At 54.8% G+C, this 26042-nt stretch overlaps 1 protein-coding gene across 1 annotated transcript in view; it reads right to left on the bottom strand.

The window, feature by feature from the left end:
- LOC140598427 (cadherin-23-like) overlaps nt 1-26042 on the bottom strand; it is a 311068-nt gene that overhangs the window by 56792 nt on the left and 228234 nt on the right. Inside the window, exons 12-13 of the mRNA XM_072754990.1 lie at nt 3297-3446; nt 2686-2844 (exon numbers count right to left, since the gene is read on the bottom strand). Coding sequence (XP_072611091.1) covers nt 2686-2844; nt 3297-3446 — 309 coding nt within the window. The remainder of the gene's footprint in view (nt 1-2685; nt 2845-3296; nt 3447-26042) is intronic.

The following is a 26042-nucleotide window of genomic DNA, read 5'->3' as shown; positions in this document are numbered from 1 at the left end:
AAAGCCTGGGCTGGGGGAGGTCCAGGGGGCGGGGAGGTCCAAGGGTCCAGTGCTTCCACCTGCCGGGAGCCCAGGCTGGAGGTCACGGGGCCTCCTCTCCCAGCTTCCCCACCCCCACTGTCAAACTGCTGCCTCCCCCGGGGCTGGGTGATGAGCCCACAGAAGCCTGGCCAGTGCCAGGGTGGGGGCTGGGGAGGCCCCTCATGGCAGGCTCTGCGCCCCAGCCCTTGGTGCAAATTAAAACATTTTCCTTTTCTTCATCATTTTTTTTCTGACACAACTGCCCATGAAACATTTTAATAACATCCGAGAAAAGGTCACGGAGAAGGAATTTCACAGTCCCTGAGCAGGCAGCTATAACTTCAGCTCCTCCTGCAGCAAAGGAGGTGGAAAGATTAGGCCGACCTGGGAAACGGCAGGGTGGGGGAGGCCAGGTCAGGCCGGGCAGGGTGCTGGCGTGGCTTCGCAACGTGCTCCCTGCTAGAGCTCTGCAAGCGCACCGGGGGAGGCTGGGAGACGATGGTGGGTAAGGAGGGTGGCCCAGGGGATGCTGTCACACCCTACATTCACACCTCTTGACAGCAGCCTTGGGAGGTCTCATGCCCATTTTGCAGATGAGGAAACAAAAGGCTTCCAGGGGTGATGTGGATAGACTAGCACACAGCAAAGGCAAGGAAAGCAGGGCTCCCGTAGGCACACAGGCCTGGTACTAGAGCTTGTCACTGGGTGAAACAGCCCCTTCATTTCTGCATAGGGCCGGCGGGAAGCAGGGGTGGGGGTTGAGAAGGAGGTGGGCAAGGCTTAGACAGACTCGAGAACTGGAGGCTGACCAGATGGGCCAGCCCTAGGTAGACACACTCAGAGGAGGCTAAATGCATCTGTTAAACATGAGAAACTGAAGAAGGGGTCATGGGTGGCATGCAGGGGTCCACGCAGGCCCAGGAACTGCTCTAGGTGCTTGAAAAAAGCCCAGTTTGAGGATCTACTCTCCAGTGGCAGCCCCAGAGGAGACTGGGCCTTATGCATTGTCCCTGGCACTGGCAACTGGCCACCAGCCCAGAGGGGTGCCTTCTGACCCTTCTGCTGCCTAGGTTTTGCAACCCCTCCCCAGAGCCATGGCAACTTGTGCCTGCAAAGTGAGACCTCCGTCCCCAGCAAGAATACCAGAGAGGAATCCCTGGACACTCACCAAGTTTGACACCTGAATTCTTTGCCATGTGGTCCCAGGCCCGCTGGGGCCCTGAAGCACAGGCTGCTTGGGTGTCCTGTACCCTGATATTTGAAGATGGTTGCGGGGGTCGGGGGAGGGGGCTACAGACTCTTTTTGGGTCCAGGAGGCCAAAGCCTCTGGCACTTGCTCTCTGGCTGGGCCCCTAGAGGCTGCAAGAGGATCCACAGGGCCTCAAGCACCAGGTGACTGATTGCAGGGAGCACCTTGGCAGAAGCCGGCGGGAGGGAAACAGCCACAGCAGACTTAGTGTTTCTGTCTGATGGCCCGCCTAGCTAAACATCTGTTTGAAATATTAATAACTGTCAGATGGGAAGGGCCTGGGGGCTCAATACAGTTTCACACCATCTGTCGGTAGAGTAAACAGACTTCAGAGTAGGGGCCCTGGGATCAGCAGGCAATGGCTTGGCTTGGCTTAGCTTGGAGTAAGGATGGAGCAAGAATTGGAAGCGAGGACTCCAAGGCCCTCAGAATGGGCAGAGGGGGGCAGCAGTGGGCTCAACTGCCTCACATTTATTGAGCACCTACTGCGGGTAAGAGCCAAGCTTCCATATCACACATCTGCTGCTTTGATCTGCTCGGCAACTGATCCTCTTCTGCTTTGGTTGAAGTCCCTTTGGCATATCCCCTTTCCCATTTTCAGCCCATATAGTTTGGATGGAGCTGACCCAGTCCCGGTTCTACCTGGGAAGAGTGTGAGTCATCTCTGGTAGATCAAGATCATGATGATTGGTTCCAGGATGGCCCAGCAAGGAGAATCAGCTCTGGGACTTTTGCTGGAACTACTGAAAATATTGTTTTCCCACTAAGGTTGATAAATTGGGAAGAAGCAAGCCTAGGGGTGCTGGTGTTCCTCTCGGCCAATGTAAATAAAGCAGAGGCTGGTGCCAAAGTCAGATTCCTGCTGAGTGCCTGGGTCTAGCCAGGCCTGAAATCATTTTTACTTTGAATGACACGAGCTGATTCTTTTTGAACCACTTAAGGGTTTGTGTCCCCTGCCATCGAGAGTACCGACCGATACAGACAGACAGACACTGCAGGGGGCCCCTCATAAGTCCCAGCAAAGGGCAGCTGGGGATGGCCAGGCACCCTCAAGGAGCCCATTCTTCCCTGGTGCTCAGAGGGAGGGTGGCCCTCCTCAGAGATGGCTGGCCCCTATCCCTATTAGAGGGCACTTCCAGGGCTCCTGGCCCACCTAGGTCCAGTCTCTCTCAGGAACAAGGCGTCCTTGGCCCATCCCATCCTCTCCCTGGTTGATCCTCTTTCCACATTGTTGCCCTGACCATGGACACCCCGTCATAAAGAGTCCAGATGCTTCCATACACAAACACCACAGCTTCTGGGGGCTTGGGGCACCCCCCTTCCCTGACTGCCCACGTTTCTTGGGCAAATCCCTTTGGTAACCTCCCCGTGGTCTTCCCCAGAGCTCAACGGCCCTATAGAAAAGCAGGACTCACCAGCACTGTCAGCACAGAGGTCCCCACGGTGACGTTCTCATACAAGCTCACGTTGTACAGTGGCTGGCTGAAGATGGGCCGGTTGTCATTCTCGTTGATGAGGGTGATCTTCACCTTGGCATAGCCCACGTGGTCGGGCACACTCTCATTGGCAAAGAGCTGGGTGTGCAGAGCAGGGCCCCGGGTGAGCTCTCCCATGCTCCCGGAGCCTTGTCCCCGTAAGTCACCCCAGGATCTTTGCAGTCCTAAACCAGAGTTCCTATCTGAGTCACTGCCCATCCCAGGTGAGTGTTGCCGTGAGTCCCTCTATCAGTGCTCCTAAGCCAGGGTGCCACTGATTCTGCTGAGGTCTGGGCTGGCAGAGGCTGGACTCCTATGGGCTTCAGTGGCTATGACCGTGCCGAGTAAAATTCTGCTCAATTCCCAGACCTTTCCTTGTCCTCCTTGAAAAGGGGAGGCTCAGCCTCTGCCATGGGCTCAATGGATTCTTGGAGTTGGATCCGCAGGGGAAGAATGGGGAGAGGAAGAAGGGGGAGTTTAAGGAGAGGGTATCACCCTGGGCCTCCCCTGAAAGCCTCCCACCTGGCAAAGAAAACATGAGAGGGCCTTACGTCAAAGTCGTAGCGGTCCACAGTCTCGTAGTCCAGGGGGACGGCCACCCGAATACGAATGTCTGCTTTTCCTTGGACAGAGGTCGGGGAGATGATGAAGTGCTGGGAATTGTTCCCTACCAGGTATACCTCGAACATGCTGTTCAGGCCCTGGGGCAAAGTGGAGAAGAAACCAGTCAGAAAGGGTTCAGGAGGCCAAGGGTCCAGAGCAGAGTGGCTCTGGTTGAGGCAGAGGAGGTGCAGCATCCATAGCGGGGCTTGCCTGCGCCCCACCGCAAAGTGCTCTGGCTTCCTCTGGGTGACGCTGGCCTGGCTCTCACACCCTGCCTCCCATCCATGTCTGAGCCCATGGGGAGTATCCTCCAACAGTTCTTTTTGCCTTTGTTATCCTTTCAGATGCCCCAAATATCCCTTTCAGATGGTTTGGTTCACTTCACACCTCCTGCTCCCGTCCTCCATCCCAGTGACCTCAACCTGGGAGGATCTGCAGCTGTAAGGTCCGGCAGGGAGACAGGAAAGAGGGTCAGAAGGGGACGGAGGGGAGAGAAGCAAATATGTGTCCCCGGTAGTCTTAGGCAGGAGAGGGCATGGGGGACAGACTAGAACACGGCTCCTTCTCCTCCCTCCCTCTGGAACGTGTCCCTTAGAGAGAACAGTGGCTTCCTTGCACATGGAATGGGAATTACCCAAGCGGCTGAATGGCAAAGTGAACCCCTGTGGACCCCACACTGTGGCCAGCTGGTGATGGCCTGGAGGACACTGGATCCTGGGTAGCTCAGAGCTGCTATGTCCTTCACGGGCTCTCCTGCAGCCCAGCAGCCTCCATAGTTTCATGTGGGGGTGCTTTTACTCCAAGTCAGGTGTTTCTGACCATTCTAACAGGGCCCGAGCTCATAGAGCCTTAAAAAAAAAAAAAAGGCTATGAGGTGTTTGTGCTACCCAAGACCCCAGATCAAAAGAATCACTGAGGAAGGCGGGAGACATGGCTTCCTGACTTCCCAGGGTCTGGCCTGCTCCGAAATGGATTCAACCCCCCATGGGGGTGGGGGGAAATTACCCCCCAAATAAGCCTCTTTTAACCTAGGCAGACGGCTTGTGGTTTGTAACCAGCCTGTTGAGAGCCTCTCCTGACCCTTACTGCAGATGCTCAGTAGATTACAGACCTGGGCTGTGAGCACCAGGAAGAAATGTCCTCACGCTGGTCACCCCTGGCCCAGGGCCCAGCACAGCCCCTCTGTGTAGGTTTCTTTGGAACCGAGAGCTGGCAAAGGATGCAGGCCTCTCTTCTTGATTGCCTGGGGATCCCTTCCAGGACCTGTTCCTGCTGTGAGGGGGGCAGCCAGGCTATCTGGAAGCCTCTGCATGGCCAGAAGGGGATGGTCCTGGTAAGGCTGGAAAGAACACCTCCAGTGAAGCCTGAGGGTTCACGAGTTTCTTCCAACAGCCCTGGACCTGCCCCACAGGTGGTCAAATCCATTTGTAGAATGGACGCATATTAATATTTATGCATCAGTCTTTTGAATTTTTTCTATTTGTCATTACAAATTGGCAAAATGAGAACACTGCCAATCTTGGGGTTCAGAGAAACACAGGGCCTCCAGAGCTCCCCACCCAGAGCGGCTCCTGCAGACGGCCCAGGTGATGATGCTCCTTTGGTCCTCAGTTTTCCCTGGCATGGAATCCATCCGTCAGATGGAGGGCCAATTAAATGCCCGAAGGGGCACTAATAGCCAAACCCGGCAGTGTGTGACAGCTCTGTGCCGGCGACACCAGCCCCTCTCCCCCCACCACGGGACCTGGAGGCCCGAGAAGGTGGGGGCAGGCTGAGTCCTGCCAGGGCAAGTGGAGGAACACCCTCTCCGAAGCCCCTCCCCTATGCTGCCCCCCCGCCCTCCCAACCCCTGCCCTTCCCAGGCTCACTTACCAGGTTCTGTCAGTGGGAGTCGGTCAGTCAAAAGGTATGGAGACAGAGAAGGAGCCGGAAAGGTACGGAGAGGAGGAAGGAACCGGAGAGAAAAGATGGTGAGATCTGAGGTCAGGGTAAGGGAGGGGGGGCCCAGTGGACCCCAGGAACACACCCTGCTCTAGAGAAACAGCCCCCTTTGTATCTGATGGGCCATAGCCTCTGGGGGTGCAGCCCACACCCAGAGGAGGAGAGTGAAGCCGAGGAAGAGGTACTGGGGCTCCTGAGCACACGCAGTCCTCACCCAGAGGGAGGTTGGGGCGGGAGCGCTGCGGGGGAGGGGGATGGGCCACACCCCTACGTCCTACTCCGAGGAGCCTGGACCAAATCCCCGGCAGAAAATGACCCCAAGCATTGTCACGTTTTACTCCTCCTAACACAGAAAATGTTAAGATGTGATAAATACAGACATGGAAATTTTTCACATAGTTCAAAGGTGTAAAGGGCACACTGCCATCTCCCTGTCCCCACCGGCCCAGCCACCGGAGGGCCTCCTCTAGAGGCCACTGTGGTACCCCGTCCATGGGTCCAGCATGTCTTCCTCGCAAATAGGACGAGCGCCAGGAATCTACCCCTCCTCTCCCTGACGCAAACAGCAGCACCCACTTGCACTGCTCTGGGCTGGGTTTTGTCACTTAAAACTAGGTCTTGGAGACTGTTCATGACCGTACAAATAGGCGCCGATATTAACAATGACAACACAGCAGCTTTTACGGGACACCTACTCTTGGCCAGACACCGTTCACAATGACCACAGAGTTATCCTCCGTGGCTAAGGCGGGATGTTGGGAGCCCTCGAGGCCACAGAGCCTGCCTGGGGCAGTGGAACCCACAGCAGAGCAGGGACATAGAGGGTGTTCAAGAAGCGACGAGCTTTCAGCAGCTTTTCCTCACCCAGTACTCTGTGCGATCCTCTTCCCAAGGGCCCTAGGGTGGAGACGAAGATACACTGGAGCTTGGAAACCCCTCCAGAGGAAACGGGGTTCAGAGCGGTTGAGCCACCCAAGGTTGCACAGGTTGTTGGAAGCAGAGTGAGGATAAAAGCCCAGGCCCAGCACCCAGGCCGGGGTGCTTTCCAGGCTGAGGGGAGAGGGGGCCAGGGCATCCCCCAGTAGCAGCTCCGGTGCAGTGCCAGTTCCCCCAAGCAAATGCAGGTGGTAACGCTGAGCATCCCAGAGCAGAATCTGAGCGAGCGCCAGCTGGTGAGGCCAAGCAAGGAGGCTGGCCCAAGAAGGGGAGTTCTGAAGGGGTTTTAGGAAGGGAGCGGGGGAACTCGGCGCGAGGCAGTGGCTTTACACACGGAGCTCTGTCCTTAGCCTGTATCAGAATCATCTGGAGGCTGTGTTTAGCTACAGACTGCCGCCCACCGCCAGGAATACCTGATGTGGTAGGTTGGGGGCCTGTGAATTTCCACTTCGAGCAAGTTTCAGGTGCCGCCTGTCCTGCCTCTGCTGGTGTGGGACCACCACTGGCCTAAGCAGAGGCATAGAGCAGGAATGAGGAACTGGTGATAGGCAGACAGTGAGCTGATTTGCAAAGGGTGCACGTAGGGAAGAGCTGGTGAGATTGTGGGGACAGCAGGAGGCTGGGGGTAGGGGTGCAGTTCCACCCCAGGCACCGTCTGGAGGGCTTTGGCACTGCCTTCCTGAGCAACGGCGAGGCAACCCAAGCTCTGAAGCACAAGAATACTGCTGCAACTGAGGAAGGTGAATGTGGCAGTGAGTGAGTCACACTGGGCCAGCCCCTCCTCACCTGGCTGCACATCCGAATTGCCAGCGGAGCTCTAAACATCAGACACATAGATGCCCATGGCCACTATTTCAGAACCTCTCGGGGTGGGGCTCAGGCAGCTGCATTTTTTTTTCTTTGCTCCCTAGAGAATCATGTGGCACAGCCAGGGTTGAGAAGACATTAGCAGGGGCAGGCAGGGGCTTGGTGGCACCCACAGGGATCCAGAGGGGCGAGCAGGGCAGAGGCGGAGGAGGAGTCCTCCATCAGGCCACCCATCAAAATCGCGTGGGCATCTTTAAAACATCCCCGAGCCTAGGCTGCACCCACCAGACCAAGCAAATCAGATGTGGGTGGGCTGGGGGAGACCAGACCTCAGGACCTTGTAACATTTTCCATTTTCATTCTAATGTGCTTCCAAGGGCGAGAACTGCTAGGGCAGAGCGGTGGTTCTCCGAGTTGGGACAGGGGCCCGCAGCTCAGCATTACCAAAAACCTCGTTAGAAATGCATATTTTGGGCTACAGCAGTTGTACCCTTCCTAAACCCCAGGGGCGTGACCCAGCACACGGTCCAGCCAGCCTGCCAGGTATGTTGATGCTCACTGATGTTCAAGAATCACCAGGACCAAGCAAGGCAAGGCAGGGAGCGAGTCTGAGAACAGGGAAGAAAAGACTAGGCGCGGGGGGGCTGGAGCTGCCACGAGGTACACGGATGGAAGACCAGAGCAAGGGACTGAAGAGATGCCTGGGAGGGTGAGGCTAAGCTCAGTGTGGACTCAGCTCGTGTACCTGGCTGGGCAGGAGCACTGGCCCCTCAGGCCAGGTTTCTGGGTCTCAATGAATGAGGTCCCTGCCCTCCTAGGTTTGCCACCAGGTGCTGGATGTTCACTGAGGCCTGCCACCGCTGTGGTCCTGAGACCCCAGGGCAACCTTCTGGCTAAGTCCCACTAAGTGCTCAGCCTGCCCCTTTCAGAACCTGCCCAGAGGGCCCAGTCACCTGGCTGGTGACTGCCAGCCCCTCGGGATGGGATCTGCGTGTGGTAGTTCACCCAAGTGGTGCAAAGCCCCTACGAACTGCAGTCCTCCACCAGACAGCTTCCATTTATCAAGCCCCAACTGTGTACTGCACGTGACTTAACCAGACTCTTTACTGACATTAGCGTCTTGTGCACCCCTTTTTCTGAAGAAGAAAAGCGAGGCCCGGGAGGGCAGCTCGTTCAGGCCTCACCGTTGCCAGCGAAGGATTTGAAGCTGGGTCTGTTCCGTTTCCAGCGGCGCCTCGGCTCTCAACCACCCAGCTCTCCAGCCCCTTCCACTGCACAGCGTGGCTCCCAATGCAAGCAGGGAAGGGCCCGGGAGGGCAGGGGCGAGCACCGGGGACAGGCTCCTCTGCCAAGGTCAGGGAGCAGCCCAGGCAGGTGGAGGGCGGGAGCCTGCCCATGGAGGAGGGCTGCTGGTTCGGCTGGGAGGGAGGGGAGGGGGGATGGGGGGGTGCGGGGACAGGCAGGGGGCCCTCTTGGAGCTGTGGAGGGGCAATTTTGTTGGGAAGGGAGATAAAGAGGAACATCAAAAGGAGTCCCAGTGCGTGTGGAGAGGAGGCCGGTGGATTAAATTCTCCCCCAGCTGGGAGAGGCGATGAGAAGGCTGATAGCCGGCAGCCGCGGGTCCCGGAGCCGGAGCCGAGCGCAGCGCTGCCCTCCCCGCACGGGCTGGGGCGCCGGCGGCTGCCTGCGGGGCTGCCACTGCCTCGGCTTTATTTGTTTAGCGGAAGGGGGAAGGAGGCAGATCGCTCGTGCTCCCCCACCGTCCCCACGCCCGTGCAGCCAGCCCGCCTTGCTCCCGGTGACTGAAGCCTTGCCACCCCCGCGGAGGCCAGCGAGCAGCTCCCTGGCCCTTCTTATCAGCCGCTGCCAGAAGGGGCTGCCCCCCCAGCCCTCGGCCCCCCCCAACCTTGCCCCCGCCAACCTCCCGCTGCAGGAAGTGGGGGGAGTCCTTGGGACCCGTCACAGCAGGCACCGTCCAGAAAGGACACCCCTCCTGCTCTCTTTGTGTCACCCACAGCCAGCGGATCCACATCCCAAGGGTCACCTGGCTCCGTGAAGCGACCCAGTGGTATTTATTCCAACTAGTTATTGAGAGCCTAGAATGTGCTGGGCCCTCTCCAGGTTCACAGAGTGCTCACGACTCTAGGAGGGCCCAGGGTGGTGTTTCCATTAAGAACTGCCTGGCACGGGGACGCCTGGGTGGTTCAGGGCATGATCCTAGGGTCCTAGGATTGAGTCCCATATCGGAGCCTGCTTCTCCCTCTGCCTATGTCTCTGCCCCTCTCTCTCTGTGTCTCTCACGAATAAACATCTTTAGAAAAATAATTGTATGTATATAAAAAAGAACTGCTTGGTAGTTCTCCATGCAGATTCAGGCAGGACCGGGCCCTGGGCTTGCAGGGGGGGATGGCCTGGGCTCTCGCAGGGTCTGCACCTGCCTTCTGAGTACAAGCTTCCCTTGGTTATCACCTGCAGGTTCTGGACACTGGCACGTCTGTCTGCAGACAACCTGGCCTTCAAAGGGAGGAAAGTCTGGCCCAACACCAGACTCCTTCCCCGGACATGAGGCCTGCGGATGTCTCCATCACAGCTCTTGCTTAGTTCTCCACCCGGCTCAGCACTGCCCTGCCAGCCTGCCCCTTGGAAAGGCTCAGCTCTCTGCTATAGGTCAGGGGAGTAGCTGGTTGGTGACCAGTGAAGTGATACAGTAGAAAGGCCCTGTCACTTTCTAGCTGTGTAGCCTTGGGCAACTCACTCCCATTCCTGGAGCCTCAGCTTCTTCATCTGTGAAGTGGGGAGAATGAGGCATACCAAGAGAATGAGGATTAAGGGCACCTTGTCCCATCTTGTTTTAGTGGGTAATAGGAGTTATATTTTCTTGCCTAAGTCAGGAGGCTAATAGTAGGAGCTTTTGTGTGTGCGTTTTTTTCCCCCCTTTGTGCCCCAAACGCTAGGGGTGCCTACCTCAGCTTACCCTGTGAACTATGATAGACCCTGGAAGGGACCTTAATTCCTTTCCACAGGAGGACCATGCAGACATAGGATGGACCAGGGAGGAACAGCAGGGACCAAGGTGGTCTGTATGTTGGGAGGGGTGAACGGTGCTGTAAAGCAAGACAGGGAAGAGTCAGGGAGCTCTGCAGGCTGGTGGGATACCCTTAGCTAAGCTGGAAAAGGGGCTGCGGTGCCCAGATGTGCCCCAAGAGTCAGTGCTGTCCTCCCAGAAACCATGTCCAGGACTTAGACCTGCCAGGTAAGAGCCCCATGGTCAGTGGCTCCAGGCTTCAGTGGTGGCTGAAAGCACGGCCTCTTGGGGTTGGACCTTCAAAAGGCAACTGCCCTTTTCAGCTGTGTAATTTGGCATACAAGATCTTACCTCTCCGAGCCTCAATCTCCTAATCTGCAAAATGGAAAGAATGAGGGAGGGCCACCTAACAGCACTCTTGTGGGTGAGCTGCAAAATCTTGGTAAAGCGCCCAGGACTGAGGGAGCGTTCAGTAAATATGGGTGGTTATTCTTGTTCTAGAAGGGAGTGGAGGAGGTGGCCCTGGGAAGGGCTGATTTCTAGACATTGGCCCAGAGCAAGAGGGACAGGCAGGGAAGGGCAAAGGCATGGCTGCGTGCAGGGGCGAGTTGACCCCCCAATGCTGGCCAGGGGCTGTAGGTCTCCTCCCCGTGCTCTATTGGTCTGATCCATACTATCGAGTGGCAGAAAATCAAAACCCATGAAGATGGATTCTTTATCATGCCTTTGTTGTCCAGCCTTTCACTTAATTAACCCCAATCAGACATACCCGTGTGAACCTTGGCAGGAGGCAGGCCTCTCGGCACCCTTCCCGTCCCTGCTGCTCCCGCCAGTCCCCTACCCCTCACCCTTGGTGTGCCAAGCTCCTCTGGCCCTGCCTGCTGCCATAACCAGCACACCAGGCTGCCCACTGTGAGGGCAGATAGTGGCCACCGCCTCCATCCCCTAACTCAGCCTCAGTCCCCAGGCCCCTTCCAGGTTTCAGAGCCTGGGAGAACTGATGCCCGCACCTCTGTGCAATTCCTGAGTGCAGGGCCACCTGTCTCTGTCTCTTCATGTCCCCCCGACCCCCCGCCCTGTTCCTGGACACACAGTCCCAACCCTGAACCCAGCAAAGGCCATAGCACACGCTTCCGTAGCTCAGCCTTATCTTTCTCTCCTACCTGCCAGGCTTGTCCGGCCCCGAGCCTCAGTTTCTCTGCCCTGGTTTCAGGCTCTCAGCCCACCTACACCCTCCTCCTCAAACTCCTCTGTGGTCTGGCCCTTGAGCAGGGTGGGCAGGAGCTGTTTTTCCTGGATGGGTCATTTGTTCTCTCTGGGCCTCAGTTTCCAGATCTGTAAACCGGGGTGATTCTCTAAGGCCCTTAATGTGTGCTGTGCTCCTCCCGATGGCTTTCCACTCCTGCTGCTGCTCCGGGCCTCTCTCTACTTCTTCCCTGCTGCTGCCCTCCCTGCCTCTCCTTTCTGTTCCTTCCTCTTTTCCTCCTCTCCTCTCCTCCCATCCCTCTCCCCTTCTATTCCTCTTCTCCTTGCTCTTTCTCACCCCCCATTCTCTTTCCCATTTCTCCTTTTCTTCTTCCTCTTCCATCGCCCTTCCTATTTCCTCCTCCCTCCTCCACCTCCCCCACCTCCTCCTCTGTCCCTCTCTCTGCCAGACTCCCCCCTCCTCCTCTCCCCAGGTTATCTGCTGAATTCCACACACGCCTGCACAGACGGGATCAATCCAAGGCTCCCTTGCCTTCAGCTTATCTCTGCTCCAAATGATTGATTTTCCCTCTTTAAGAGTAATTTGCTGGTGAATTCCATGTATTGCAAAAACCCCTGTGAAATCTAATTCAATCCGATCGGCAGCTGGCACTTTGGGGAAAGAATACTAGAGAGCTGTCAATTTCATCGTGTGGACGTGTGTATTATTTTGCTCACAGACGAGGGCACGAGGCAGGCAGGTGCTCCTCACCTGCACGTGCACACCTCCCCTCCCTCCCTCCCTCAGGAGGGATCTTGTCGCTGCCCCTGCAGCCAGCCCGGGCTCTCCCGGGAAGTGAATTATAACGTGCACTGGGTACTTGCATTAAGGTAAATGAGGGGCAGGTGCTCTCAAATTGTTTTCCTGATTTGCAGCCCACTGCCCTAGTGCACTATGGGAATCTCACACCTCCAGAGCCCAGCTACACCTGACCACCTGTCTTCTGCATTCCAGCATGTCTGGCTCAGAGCCTCAGTTTCTCAACTTTGGGAGTGGGCCACCTCTCAGGCCTGCCCCTAGGTGACCAGCTGTCTCAGTTCGCCTGGGATGTGGGACTTAAAAGTACAAAACCCAGGCAGTTGCAGGCAAACCAGGAGAGCTGGTGTCCAACTCCATGAGACAATGTCTGAGAGGACAAGCTGTCCCCACTGCCCAGGTGTGGCAGTCATGTACTTGAAATGGAAAACAAGTTTCTGAGCATCTGACACACCAGCCCCAGTGTCCTATAGGTGCTCCCCAAAGGTTGCACCACTTCAGAGGCTCAAGCCCCCATGCAGCTCACACACAGGAGCTGGTCCTTGCTCGTGAAGATGGCTGAATGGCGGACCAAGCAAGGGCTCTTGCTCAGCCCTGGTGACCTGTGCTCTGGGAGGGTCCCATCTTGGGAGGGGTCATAGGTGTCACCTATACCCCCTGAATACAGCAGAGTTAACTGTACCTACTCCCACAGCTGGAACCAGCCACTCTGGCCTCATTTTTATGCCCCAAGTAAATAGCCATTTCTGGTGGGATCCAAGTCTTTGGGCTGCCCTGGACCTCTAGATATTGGAGCAACCAGTCCAGGGGTTACTTAGAGAAGTGGCTTTAGGGGGATTGGTCAGGAAGGTGAGGCTCACCTAAATAGTGCTTGTGGGCATGGTCAAAGGGCAAGCTTTATGTGGAACGTCCAGGGGTTCACAAGGACCTTCTCAGGCCATATGGAAATCCATGTGCACAGGACAGGGGTCCAGGTAGGATTTTTGAGGCCAGAGCTCTGAGCTCTTGATTCCAGGATGACATGTTTCATCTCCCACCCCCCAGATCCCAAAGATCCTGCAGGCCATGCACCCCTCCTCATTCCTTCCCTCTCTCCTGCAAGGGACCCTGTTCGAAAGGCACATGCCCCATGTGGAAAGCTCAACAATGCCTTCCGTGTTTTCCTGCATGCAACCCAGGCATGCCTCCCAGCACAGGTGGCCACATTCTTAACCTTAAGGTATACTACTCTAATCAGAAGCTGCCACCTTGGACCTTACCCCCATACCTGGCTTCAACTCTTTCCCTCCTTCACTCCACTGGCAAACCCTGCACTGGAATTTTGGCTGGGTTTCGGGCAAGGGGCCAAACTTGGGGGGGGTTCGGTGTTCTCAGAGGTGCAGGAAGGAGAATCCAAAATGCAGGATGAAAAGGGCATCCAGGTCTGCCCCAAGCCCAGAATTGTCCCTCCCCTCCCTCTGGGGCCTCAGCTGGGAAGGATCTCGTGGCCCCCGTAGGAGGAGGATCAGCCTGGCTGGCTGGTATGGGGGGGCCTCCAGCCCTCCAGGGCCTTCAGGAGGAGGAGCAGGGAGGGGTTGGTAGGAGCCAGGAGCTGGGCTTTGCACTCAGCAGCTGCCTGGCTCTGTCTATTTACCATGCTAAAACTATTTCCTTGTTCCCACAGAGAGAGAAATGTGTGGCAAGGCAAAGAAATCTAAATGCCTTATGGAAATCGGGAGGGCACACTGCCTGCCGCTAATCACACCACTTTGTATTCCCTCTGCCTTTCCCACTTCGAGTCCACCTCCTCAGGCCCCTAGGTGGCAGGGAGGGGCTGAGGGGGGCGGCGGAGGGAGTCCTGGGAGCCCTGGAACTGACACACTCTGTGACCTCAGGCAATCTGCCCTCTCAGGGCTGCCCCTCAAAATGGGGGATCCCTTTGTCTGAGGAGGCCCGGAGGGCAGAGCTCAAGGCGGAGTAGGGGCCATGCACCTGGGTGTGGGGGATCTAGGAGCCAAAGGCAGGGTGATTTCATCTCCCTCCTCCTCCAGGAAGGTCTGCATCTCCTTCCCAGGGCAAACGCCCTAAGGGATGTGTCCTGGGCTGGAACGGGTGCTGGGCTTCAGGTAGGTGGGTGATCATGCCTGGGGACAGCCCTGCATGTCACTCAGCAGCCACTGGGGCATCCCAGAAGTCTAACCTGGGCAGCCTGCAAAGAGCCCCTCCTACTTGACACATTGCACACCTCGCGAGGCACTCGCATGGGGCACGGGGCACACAACTACGGTTGAATGGACAAAGGAAGAGATGCACGAATGAGTGGGCTCTGCGAGTGCTTATCTGTGAATGCGTGGGTGTGAGGGAAAAACAGAAGGTAGAGACAGAGGCAGGAGGAAGGCTGGGAAGGGGGGCAAGAGAGGATAATCAGACTCAAAGAAAAACAGAGACAGAAATGGAGGGAGTGGGCAAGGGTGGGTGGAGGGTGTTCAGATGAGGAAGTGAGCCGAGGTGAAGAGGACACCAGGCGGGCCTGGCCACTGCCCAGTGGGCAGAGGCTGGCAGCTCTCACCTTCTTTCCTCCTCTTAGCCTGCCCTTCTGGGTTTCTCTGCACTCTGGCCCCTGAGATTCCAGACCCTAGCTGCATTCCAACTCCACAAACCCTGCATCCAGTCCTTGCCCTTCCTGCTGTCTGCCATCATCCTCTGTCACTTCACTGTCTTCGTTCTCCTGGTGTCCAGATCAATCAACTTAAAGAACAGCTCTGAGGATATCGCTCATGCTCAAGAACCATCGATGGCTCCCACTTGTCTGCTGAATTACGTTCAAACTCACCTTGGCATTCAAGGCTCTCTGGTCTCCCTTTCTGGCTTTATGGCGGGGTGCGGGGGTGTGTGTGTGCAGATTACCTACTTGCTGAATTAAAAGAGTGGGGAGAAGGATGGTGCTGGGTCCAAAAGCTCACCCCGTGGTGCTGTGTATGCTGCTTACCTTTCACCTCATCTTTTTTTGGGAGGGTGTGGATGTGGAGAGGTCGTCAGTAATTTATAATTTTTATAATTATAAAAATTAGCATGCAGTGAAATTGACATTTGGGGGCATTTGGTTTTATGAATTTTAACACATGTATAAATTCGTGTTACCCCATCACAACCAGGATACAGAACGGTTCTACTGTCCCCCAAACTTCCTGTGCTTATCTTTACAGTCAACTCCTCTTCTACCCCTCAGCCCTGGTAACCACTGATGGTAATCTCTGTCACCATAGCTTGGTCTTTTGGAGAATGTCAAAGAATCACACAGAAAGAATGTAGCCTTTGAGACTGGCTGCTTTCACTGCCTATAACGCCTTTGGGATCACGGGATTCTTACTTCCCCTTAGTGGTCTGCTGATTTTTTTAAGATTTATTTATTCATGACACACACACACACACACACACACACACAGAGAGAGAGAGAGAGAGAGGCAGAGACACAGGCAGAGGGAGAAGCAGGGAGCCCGGCATGGGACTCGATCCCGGGTCTCCAGGATCACACCCCAGGCCGAAGGCGGCACTAAACCACTGGGCAACTGGGGCCACCTGCTTATTTCTTAAGTAGTCCTGTCCCTAGAGGACGAGTTGACATCTGCACCGCTGCAGGAGTTGGAGGGGGTGGTCCCGCATCCCTCTGAGAGGTGAGCCATCAAGGGCAGAGGGGCCGCGGTGGAGGGTGGGGTGGGAGGGTTTTGAAGGCAGGGGGAAGAGATGGGTCAAGTGGATTAAAAAAGAAAAAAAAAAAGGGGCCTGGTTGGCCTGCTTTGTAAATGTTAGCGGATTTGGACATTCCCTAATGAGGGCAATTAAGAGTCATTATGCTGAAAGCAGAAAAGTAAACACAGATCCATATGCTAATTGGCAAATATTGCTGCATGTTAGGGCTGGCTGCCTCCTCCCTCTCCCGAGCTGTGCCCCTCTTCCTGCAGACGGTGCCTCCCCCCTGCCCCCCATCACACTCCTGTCCTGCGTGCTTCCTCTTGGTCCTCCTCCTCCCTGGGGCCACTCCTCAGTCGCCTTTGCTGGCTCACCCCCATCTCCCCTAACGTGAACGCTGGGCTGCCCCAGCCCCCCTCTCCCTACACACAACCCTTGCCTCAGTGAGCCCTGCTAGACCTGTGGCTCTAAATACAGTCCAGAAGCTGGGGATGCTTACGTTTCTATCTCCAGCCTGGGCCCATGTTGTGGGATATTTCCAGGATCTAGGTGAGCCAGCTGTGGTCATGCTGGCAGCTTGAGGTCCATATGGTAGAAGGATTTACACCAGAGAGTTCACCGAGTGCTACAAATGAGGGGCCCCCCAACCTAGAGCTGCTTGTTGGACATTTATCAGCATGCCCCCCTGCCTTCTCGATGTTTCCATATGGATATCTAACACACATGTCAGATGTGACGTGTTGCAAGCTAACCAACAGATACCACCTTCTCTTCACTAAACCTACCCCTTCACCATCTCAGGAAGGAAGGACTCCATGTTTCTAAGTGCTTGGGTCAAACACCTTGCACAGGTATTGTAACACACACCCCTCAACACACGCACACCCCAAAAATCCTGACTCTCCCTTCAAAATGGGTTCAGGAGCAGAGCACCTCTCATTCCCCTAATAGCACCTGCAATTACTATCCTTACCTCCCAGCGACCGCCCTGCCCTGGGTGGTCTGTTCACCCTGGGCAGCCAGACCATCTTTTAAAATAATTTTCTTAAAAAAAATATAAATAAATAAAAAATAAAACAAATAATTTTATTTTGATTGAGATAAAATTCACCATTTTAACAACTTAAAATGTATAATTTGGTGGTTTTCAGCATACCCACCGTGTTGTGCCACCACCACCCCGATACGGGTCTACAACATCTCCATCATTCTAAAAGGCAACGTGGGATCCGTGAGCAGTCACGCCGCCGCATTCCCCTCCCCACCAGCCCCTGCAGCCACAAATCTCTCTGTCTCTGGATTTGCTTGTTCCAGACATTTCATACAGAGGGAATCGCACACTATGTGGCCTTTTGTTTTTTGCTTCTTTATGTAGCATAAGGTTTTCTAGGTTCATCCACACGGTAGCACGTCGGGGCCGCATTACCGTCACGGCCGAGTACTGTTTCGTTGTGGAGCTGCCACATTTTGTTTATGCATCAGCAGTGGATGTGGACACTGGGGTCGTGTTCACAGACTGTCCTGATACTTTAAACGGTAAGGCCCTTGCTCCCTGCTCACCACCCTCAGGTGGCTTCCTGCCTCCCTCCTGCTGCCTATCAGACCACCTCTGTCAGCCCCGCTCCTCCTCCTCCCTCCTCCTTGATCCTCCTCACTCCTCCTCCTCCTGCCCCACGCGTGGGTGCACTGCTGCCTCCGCCGCATGCCTGCTGTGCCCTCTGCCTGGAAGGCTCTTCCTCCAAGTGGCCACATGGCCCACCCCATCTTCACTGAGGGCTCTCCTAAAGGTCACCTCATCAGAGAGCCCTCCTCCAACCCCTCTGGCTCCCTCAAACCCCTCCCCCTCCTTTATTTTTCTCCATGGCTCTCATTGCTGCCATAGACTCAGGGTTCCTTCAATCTTCCACCCCTGGAGCCTATGCTACCCGAGGGCGGGACTTGTGACCGGTACCTAGAAGAGCATCTGGCATGCAGTAGGTGCTCAACATGTATTTGTCGATGACTACATACACTAACAAATTGGTTCCTTCTAGGATATCTCTTCTGCTTTCCTGTCCCAGGCCCGTGGGTGCCCACTACCCTGCACTTCGCCAGCTGGCGTAGCTTTTGCACCGCTCTGGCCTTAGTAGAAGCTTTCCTCGGAGTCTAGTTTTGCCCATGTGAGAGAAGCAGAGATGTCACCTGTCCGTTGACTCTGGACTCAGGGCACGTGTCAGGACCAAGAAGAGGAAAACCTGCACCTTTTAACCTGCGATATAGATGCATGACAACCTTGGTTTTGAGAACTTACTCTCAGTTCCTTTTCAAATCGATGGGTAACTGATGGAGAAATGAAGATGTGGAGAGGGAGAGAGGAGTAAGTGTCTGCCCTGTGCCTTCCTGGGTAAAGTGACAACACGGTCATGAAACGTGGCCTCGCCATGAAATGCCTCTTGTCCCCGGCCCCACATACCCCTGCACCATTGGCCCTTTCAGGGGACAGAGTCTGTAGGAGCTCAGGCAAGCAGCACTGGGTGCTGGCTCTGGGGGGAGGCTCTGCGCCCCTCTTGGTGGCCCACTCTCACCATTGCTGCCCATTGGGATCTGTTATCCCTACTTGTTAATTAGGATGTTTCATTGCCTGTGGGCACAGTGATGGGGTGAGACATGCAGGGACCGCTCCCAGCTGGGCTGTGCTTACCCCTACTCTTCCAGACAGGGGGATAAACAAGATACACCATCTATTGCTGTCAGGGGTGTGATGGGGGTGGCAAGTGGGGTGGGTAGGGGAGTGTGGGAAGAAGAAATCACGTTCTAGGGTGAGACTGGGCTCACCGATGCCCATTGTAAAAGGGGCACCGTGGTGGGCATGGAGTGGCCAAGAGGTCATGGACAGGAAGAGGACAGAGGATGGAGTGCATTAGTTCTGCTTCTGATCCCCCAGCATGGGGTTGGGGTGTTCAGGAAGACCACGCTCTGCATTTAGGAAGCGTGACTCCTAAGGACAAAATGACTCCGATTACTTCCTATTGTGAACAGGGGTGGTGGGGGGCAGGGAAGGGGGTCAGCTGCCAGGGAGGTGGGTGAAGGGGGTAGAGTGCCCCACAACCAAGATGAAAGACCACTTTTAGCCGAGGGAGGGGACTGGGCCCAGCTGGAGAGGGGCAACAGTGAGGAGTGGGGCTGCCTGCTTCACACCCCAGCCAGGGCTACTGGGCCTGGTGTAAATAGCACGCTAATTAGATTTACGGATGAGACTAAATTAGGAGGTGTCAGAATCACACCGAGGACACCCCCTGGTCCTCAAGGAAGCTGGAGCTTAGCATGCTGGGAGGAATCACACCACAGGATGCAGCCGTGCACAGAAAAATCCTAATAATCACCATTGTCATAATAAGAGCCTCGGTGAAGGCAACTGGGGAGAAATTAATAGGAAATAGAGCAGATGGGGCTGCCCTGCTCCCCCTGGCTTCCCTTCCAGAATGGCTTTGCTTTGAAGTCAACAGACATTTTCCTGGAGAGCCTAAAAATCTTGGGGGAAGAACCCGAGAAATGTGAGCTGAAGCTGTGACACAATGGAGGTCTTGCAAACAGACCTGTGCCCGGCAAACAAAGGTGCAGAGTGATGCTCACGCAGGCACCACGATTCCAGGTACTGGCTGTGTGGACACAGCTTTGGGTGGACACTTAGTCGGCTATGCAATCAGATCACCAGAGAAGCTTTCAGGAACAGAAGCAGCCAGGATGGGCACCTTGGCCTGGGGACTGGGGTTAGGGCACTGCCAACCTCCACTTCAGTATGTGCTTCATCTTGGTTGCTCCCTGGACCAGAGCCCTCACTCCCTCCTTCCCCTCAGCTTCGTATCACTGATGAAATCACAAGCTGGGTGAGAGGTGCAGAATGTTGGAGGCATTCTATCTACTTCCTTTATACCGCCCAGGGGATTCAGTGGGAGGTGGGTGATTTCCAGCCAGATCCCACTTATCTCCCTAATAGAGGGGAAGAAAAGAGTCTGGATAACTAGATCATCATACATCCACAGAAAGTGCAAAAACTCACACATCTGCTTCCGGGGATGCTGGCAGCCTGGCCCTCCCTCTCTTCCCTATCTCTTCACTGCTTCTAGAGTTTGGTTTCTAGTTCCAATTGCTTTGGAAAATAGGAAAACGGAGAGCTGTGCTCTCTCAGGGTCACATCAGCAGGGAGGGAGAGTTTAGGGCAAGTGGGATCACTTCCTGGGGTGGCAGGGACATAGAGTCCCTGTGTCTCTACTGCAAAGTAGATGCTGGTGGATGGATACATGTGGCCCGATTGAACAGTGGCCTGGAGCACCCAGAGCTGGAAAACGGACCCTCCGCTGAATGTGTGACGCGGAACCTCCCTGCTCCAACCTCATTCCAAATGCATGTGTGGTTCAGGATGCCAACTCTGCACCCCCAGCAGAAGGTCAGCCTTACAACAAAAGCCCAAGGAGGGAGCTGGGCTAAACGGTGGTAGTTCATGAGCAGAGGGTCCCCTGGTTTTTTTTCATCTTTTTTGTGCCAAGGACCCCTCCGATGGTCTGGTGAAGCCTATGGTCCCCCTTCCTAAAATAACATTTTTAATTGTAAAAAATTTAAAATACATGAGACCACAAAATCAACTCATTGCATTGAAATACAGTTACCAGGTATTTTAAAAGGGCATTAAAGAAGAATGATGTGCTTCCTAATGCATTAAACAATAAGACTGGGCAGAGGGGTTAACAAACGCTGTAATTTCAGAGCAGTGAAAACAATCAATGGTTTGTTGAGATCCCAGGACCCCTGAAACGTGACATGAAAATGTCTGAGGTTTCTCTCGGGGTCAAAGTCCCAAGTATGGCTAATACCACTGTTTGTTTCTATTTTCATAATTAAAGGGAGTGCTAATGGTCAATTATAGGTTAGTGAAAATAAGGGCACAGATTTTTCTCCACCCAGGGTCATGGATGCCTTGGGGAGGCAGTGGACCCCCGCTTCTGGGGTAAGAACCTCTGGACTGAAAGGAAGCCTGGCGGAGGCCCCTGGGGCCCAGAGCTACAACTGCGCAGGGCTGCGTGGGGACAGGGCCCAGAGCAACTTCACGCTGGACAGACTGACGAGTAAGAACAAATGGGAAAATAAATTTAAATAAATACAAGGTTGCGGGCTGGCCTCCCTGACAGGCCAGGGACCCATGTGGAATGGAGAATAAGGGTGATGGATAAAAACGAGGCCCAGATTAGCAGGAGAATGAGAACAATCTCCCCTTCTCCCTGCCCCCTACACCCCCCTGCCCCCACAATCCCTACAAGTAAACCCAGTATTCTGGAATATGGCTTTTTCTCCCTGTCATTTGCTTTCTTTTATTTATGTATTTGGTGATGTTTTCTCCTTGGGGAGGTGGGTAATTCTCTGTTATTTTTTCCTATGCCCCTCAAATAAATGAATCGTGTCATCTCCTGCCTGAAATAGGAATTAGCTCCTGCCAGATGTGTCCCCGTTCACCTTGCCTTACCTCCTCCCACCCCTTCCCCCACCCTGCCCACAGCCATGCTGGAGGTGGGAGATCCACCTGCTTAGGTGGGACCAAACCTCTGAGAATGGGGAGCTGTGGCCGCAAATGCGGAGCTCCCCAGTGCAAGCAAGAAGCTCGGGATTGAGAGTTCAAGGCCAAGCTCTGTGACCCACTGGCTGTGTGACCTTGGGGAAGCCCCTTAACCCCTCTGAGCCTCGACTGCCTCCTCTCTGAAGAAACACAACAATACGCCTCTCTCTCTCAAAGGGTTGGGATAGTAAAAGCAGTTAAAATTTAAAGAGTGCTTTTTATGGGCCGGGCACGGTTTCAAATACACATATTAACTCACTTAATCCTCATAACAGCTTTGTGAGGTAGGTACCATTGCTGTCTTCATTTTGCAGACAGGAAAACTGAATCAGAGAGGATAAATGAACTCCTCTGAGCTTCCACAGGTCAAAAGTAGCACAGCAGGATTCGGACCACAGCCATCTGGCTTCAAAGTGCTCATTTTTCACCATTCCATCTCACCCAACTGGTGAAAGGGTGCTCCAGGTGACACCAAATAAACAAGCACACGGGCGGGGTGGGAGAGGACACTGGGGGTGGGGAATGAGGCCCAGAGGTCCCAGATCCCTCTGCCCAAAGTAGGGAGCAGAGGCCGCTGGATGAGTTCAGGGAAGGGAGGAGGGGCCCACGCTGGGCAGGGGTGGGGAGTGGGCCGGCGGCAGGAGTGAACCTTCTCCTTCCCACCCAGGTCCTCTTGGATTAAGGGTTTGTAGAGCCTTCATTGAGACTGACTGGCCCCACCCATGGTTTTCCAGAGGGGGACACTGAGGTACAGAGTGAAGACTTGGCTGGCTCGGAACCGCTCTGTGAGTCAGGAGCAGAACGGGGGTGGGACTTGGCTCAAGGGTTCTCTCTGCCACCGTCCCTGGGCAGTGGGGGTAGGTCTGGTAGCAGAATGCTGGGCCACGGTTCAGAATCCTGGGCCGATTTTAACTCAGGAGAGCCTCTGTCACAAAGACCAAAAAGGTGGGTCATTCACGGTCTTCCGGGGCAGAGTTCTGAAGGTGTTTTCCATTGGACTTTTTTGGGTTTCATAATAAGGGGACTGGGGTTCTCTGGCTTCTTGCCACCCTGAGAGGAAAACAGCTAAACTGTAAGAGAGCCTCCATCAGACGCTGGAAAGCACCTGCTGGCTGGAACAGGTGGCTGGGGGAGGCGAGGGGGGGGCTTCTGTGCGGCTTTGCTACATTTCCCTGCTTCTACCTTCGGCTCCTGACAGCCCATTTTCAATACAGCCATCAGAGGGCCCCTTAAGAAAGGTGACTCAGAGCATGTCAACCTCCTGGCTCCCCACTGGACTGGCAGTAACAGAAAAACACCTTCCTGTGGCTGCAGGGCCTGGCCTGGCTGCTGCCTCACCCCCTGCAGCTCTCTCCAGGTCCCCCTGACCAGTCTCTTTTCTACCCCTTGAAAATGCCCCACCAGTTCCCTCTTGGGGGACCCCTGCCCTTGCAGGGGAGCACCTGCTGCCAGGATGTTCTCCCTCTGCAGCTCTGTGTGGTGGCCTCCTCTACACCTCTTAACTTCTGCTCTAAGGGCACCTCTTTGGAAGGCCGTCCGGAACCTCTGAGTCAAAAATTGGGGGCAGCCCGGGTGGCTCAGCGGTTTAGCACCACCTTCAGCCCAGTGTGTGATCCTGGAGTCCCTGGATTGAGTCCCACATCCGGCTCCCTGCATGGAGCCTGCTTGTCCCTCTGCCTGTGTCTCTGCCTCTCTCTCTCTCTGTCTCTCTTTCTCATGAATACATAAATAAAATCTTTAAAAAAAATTAATGGGGATAGGAAGCAAAAATTTTTAAAAAATTGGCCCCTGCTTTGCCCCATCCATCCCTCACCCTGTTTCTGACTTCTTGACATTCATTTCCACCTAGAGTGGTGTTGGTGCCTATCCCTCTGGCCTCCCAGCTGGGATGAACCAGAAGCTCTAGGAGGGCAGGGACTGCATCTTTAGTACCAATTCCTCAGTGGCGGGCACACAGTAGGTGCACAAGCATGTCTGTTGAGCGAATGCACACACAATCCCCCAGCTCTATGAGTTTCACCAGGGGCCCCTGAAGGTCCTTCTCAAATGATTCCAATTCCCAGAAATAGTCAGAAGCCGGCAGTGGAGGCCTCTCCGGGGGACACTGGCGCCCCACTCCCCACTCTCCCCTGCAAAGATATTCTCAGGGACAGCAGGAAATGCAGGCTGAGAGGCTGTGGGTCAGAAATGAGACAGAAACAAGTGGATCAAAGGCCTCCCAACTCCCGAGAAGAAAGGTACAGGGCAGGTGAGAGGCGCTGCCAATTTTGGGGCTCTCCGCGTCTGCCCAGAGGGGTCCGGGTGCTGACAGTATTTAAAAACAAAGCCTTTTGCTGGAATTAGTAGAGCGGCCAGAGGCGCGGATGATCTACACCCCCTCCGCAGCAGAGCACAGAGATCTACTTGCCTCGAAGTAGAAGAGTGGATTTTAGTCCAACAGAACAGAAACTTCCAGTCATCTGATCAACCTACGCCCCCCCCCCCCCCCCCCCCATACAGAGGGGAAAACAGGACGGGTAGCTCAGCCTCGGGCAGGACTGGGTGGGGATCCGGAGAGGAAAAGTTGACCCAACTGGAGAAAACACAACATGCTGAACATGCTGCGGCCAAAGGGGTGGTGGAGATGGTAGGAATCCAAGTGGGTGCGTGTGCTGCTTATTTCTGGTGGCTTTCCAGGGCACCGAGGAAGAGAGGAGAACGCCGGGCCACCAGGAACAGGGGAGTGAGGCTGCCACTGCCTTTAATTTGAAACTCAGAGATGAGTTCCACACCAAGGCTGACTCCTGGGGCCTTGGCCTTGAGATTTTTTTTTTTTTTTTTTGTGATTTGCATTACAACCATCTATTTGCATCTCAACTGTCAGGCAGTGCAAATGGGTTGGTGGTGGTTTCAGCCCATCCTATCCTTCCATCTCTTCTGTATCTTCCATCTTTCTGTAGCTGGGCCAAGGAGAAGAAATGACTCAGCGGGGACGACTCAGAGGCCCCAGTGGAGTCCCTGGGAGATAGAAAGGGCGTCTTTCAAGCACCCTTGTTGTCCTGAATTTCCCTGCAGAGCCTGAGATTCAGCAAGAAACTGAGTAGCATCTTCTAGCTGGAGGGGAGCCAGCATCATCTAGTTTTTGTGAGTTAGATTAGCATCCTTGCTGGAAATGACTGCCACAAAGTGCTACCTGAGAGGTTAAACTGCTTCCTCTTTCCTTCTATTTTCCATCGGCGACCTCTACTGTCCCACCGTGGACCTCTGAGGTCACCTTCCTACACAAACTCGGGGGAAACTGGGCTTTTGCAGTACAGGGCCACTGACTCAGAGTCTGGTTTGGATAAAGCCCTGAGCCACCTCATTGCTACTTTTGCCATTTGGCGGTGCTTTAATTCAACCAGCACCTATCTCTGCAGTGCCTCCCAGGTGCCAGGCAGCGTGTGAGGCACTGGGTTATGCCGGCCAGGAAAGCAGAGCCGCCCCTGCCTGTGAATCCTTCAGTTGAATCGGGGAGACAAATGTTATGCACTAATACCTGCAAAACCACAATAATGGTGAACGTGAGGGAGAATCACATGTTCTGCAGAGTCTGTGACACAGAGATTTCACCTCTCCTCATGCCTGTCCCTCCTCCAAGTCTGCTTGATGGACACAGTTTTCCTCCATGCCTGGCAAATCCAACTACCCTCCCCCCAGACACAAATCCCAACAGATTGTATCTTCTCCTCAGAAAGAGAACTGGAAGAGATGATAAATTTTTAAAATCTCTTTTTACAAAAGGTGCCTGGTTTCTTTTGGAGGTTCCCTGTTTTTTCCCAGATTCTGGACGTTGGCAATGTGCCTAAACACTCCATCCTGGGAAACTGGGGCCTGATGGGGCCTTGGGAGCATTGACCCCATCCGGATCTAAAGCCCTCCAGAATTCTGGAGAGTAGAGAAGAGATGGGAGATACAAAAAAAGCAGGGCAATTCAGAAAGCAATTTATTCCTCCCTCTTAGTTAGGGAATCAGCCCAGGACCATGTCTGGGATGGTTTGGGTGCAGCTCTACTGGGAGGCTGGACGATGACCCAGAGGACCTTGGTTTGGGGGGTGGGGAGTCTGGGCTTCTGGGCTGCTTTTGTTCATCCGTAGTTCTCTCTCTGCACTTCACTGTGCCCTGGAGGCCAGCCTTACTGTCAGAGACCCTGGTCAACTCCCTAGGGCAAGGAACGAAATGGTCTCTGGTAGCACCGGGCACCCAGTCCACAGTGGGCAATGGTGATGCCTGTGCCTGGGTGGGGAGTGGCCACTAGAGGCAGGCTGCACCCAGATACCCCTCAGCATCCCTGCAGACACTTCGGACAGGCCTTCCAGCAAAGCAGGACTGAGTTAATCTCCAAGGGGCCAGGGTGACCCTGTAATCCCCCAACCAGTGGTGGTAAGAAGGCCCTGGGGGTTCTGGCCCTGCTGCTGCTCCCTGGATCCATCTGGTTAACATCTGGGTGTGTGGCAGGTACTGTGCTGAGTCCTATAGACTAAAGGTCTGATCTCCTCTATCCCTTGGTGGCATTCCCTGTGGCAGACGCCAACATGGAGCTGCTTCCCCATATTCCCCAGCCTTCTGGCAGTGAGGTGGGGCCACATCCCTAGTTCTGGGCAGAAGTCACAGGATAAAGCATAGAAGAGCTGGTGCTTGCCCCCTTCCCCTCCTTCCTGCAGTGACCGACATGGTCACAGAGCGTGCACTGAGCGACGACACAGAGA

The sequence above is a fragment of the Vulpes vulpes genome, chromosome 4 (assembly GCF_048418805.1).
Source record: "Vulpes vulpes isolate BD-2025 chromosome 4, VulVul3, whole genome shotgun sequence".
Lineage (NCBI taxonomy): Eukaryota > Metazoa > Chordata > Mammalia > Carnivora > Canidae > Vulpes > Vulpes vulpes.
This window is presented reverse-complemented; position numbering and strand designations above follow the sequence as displayed.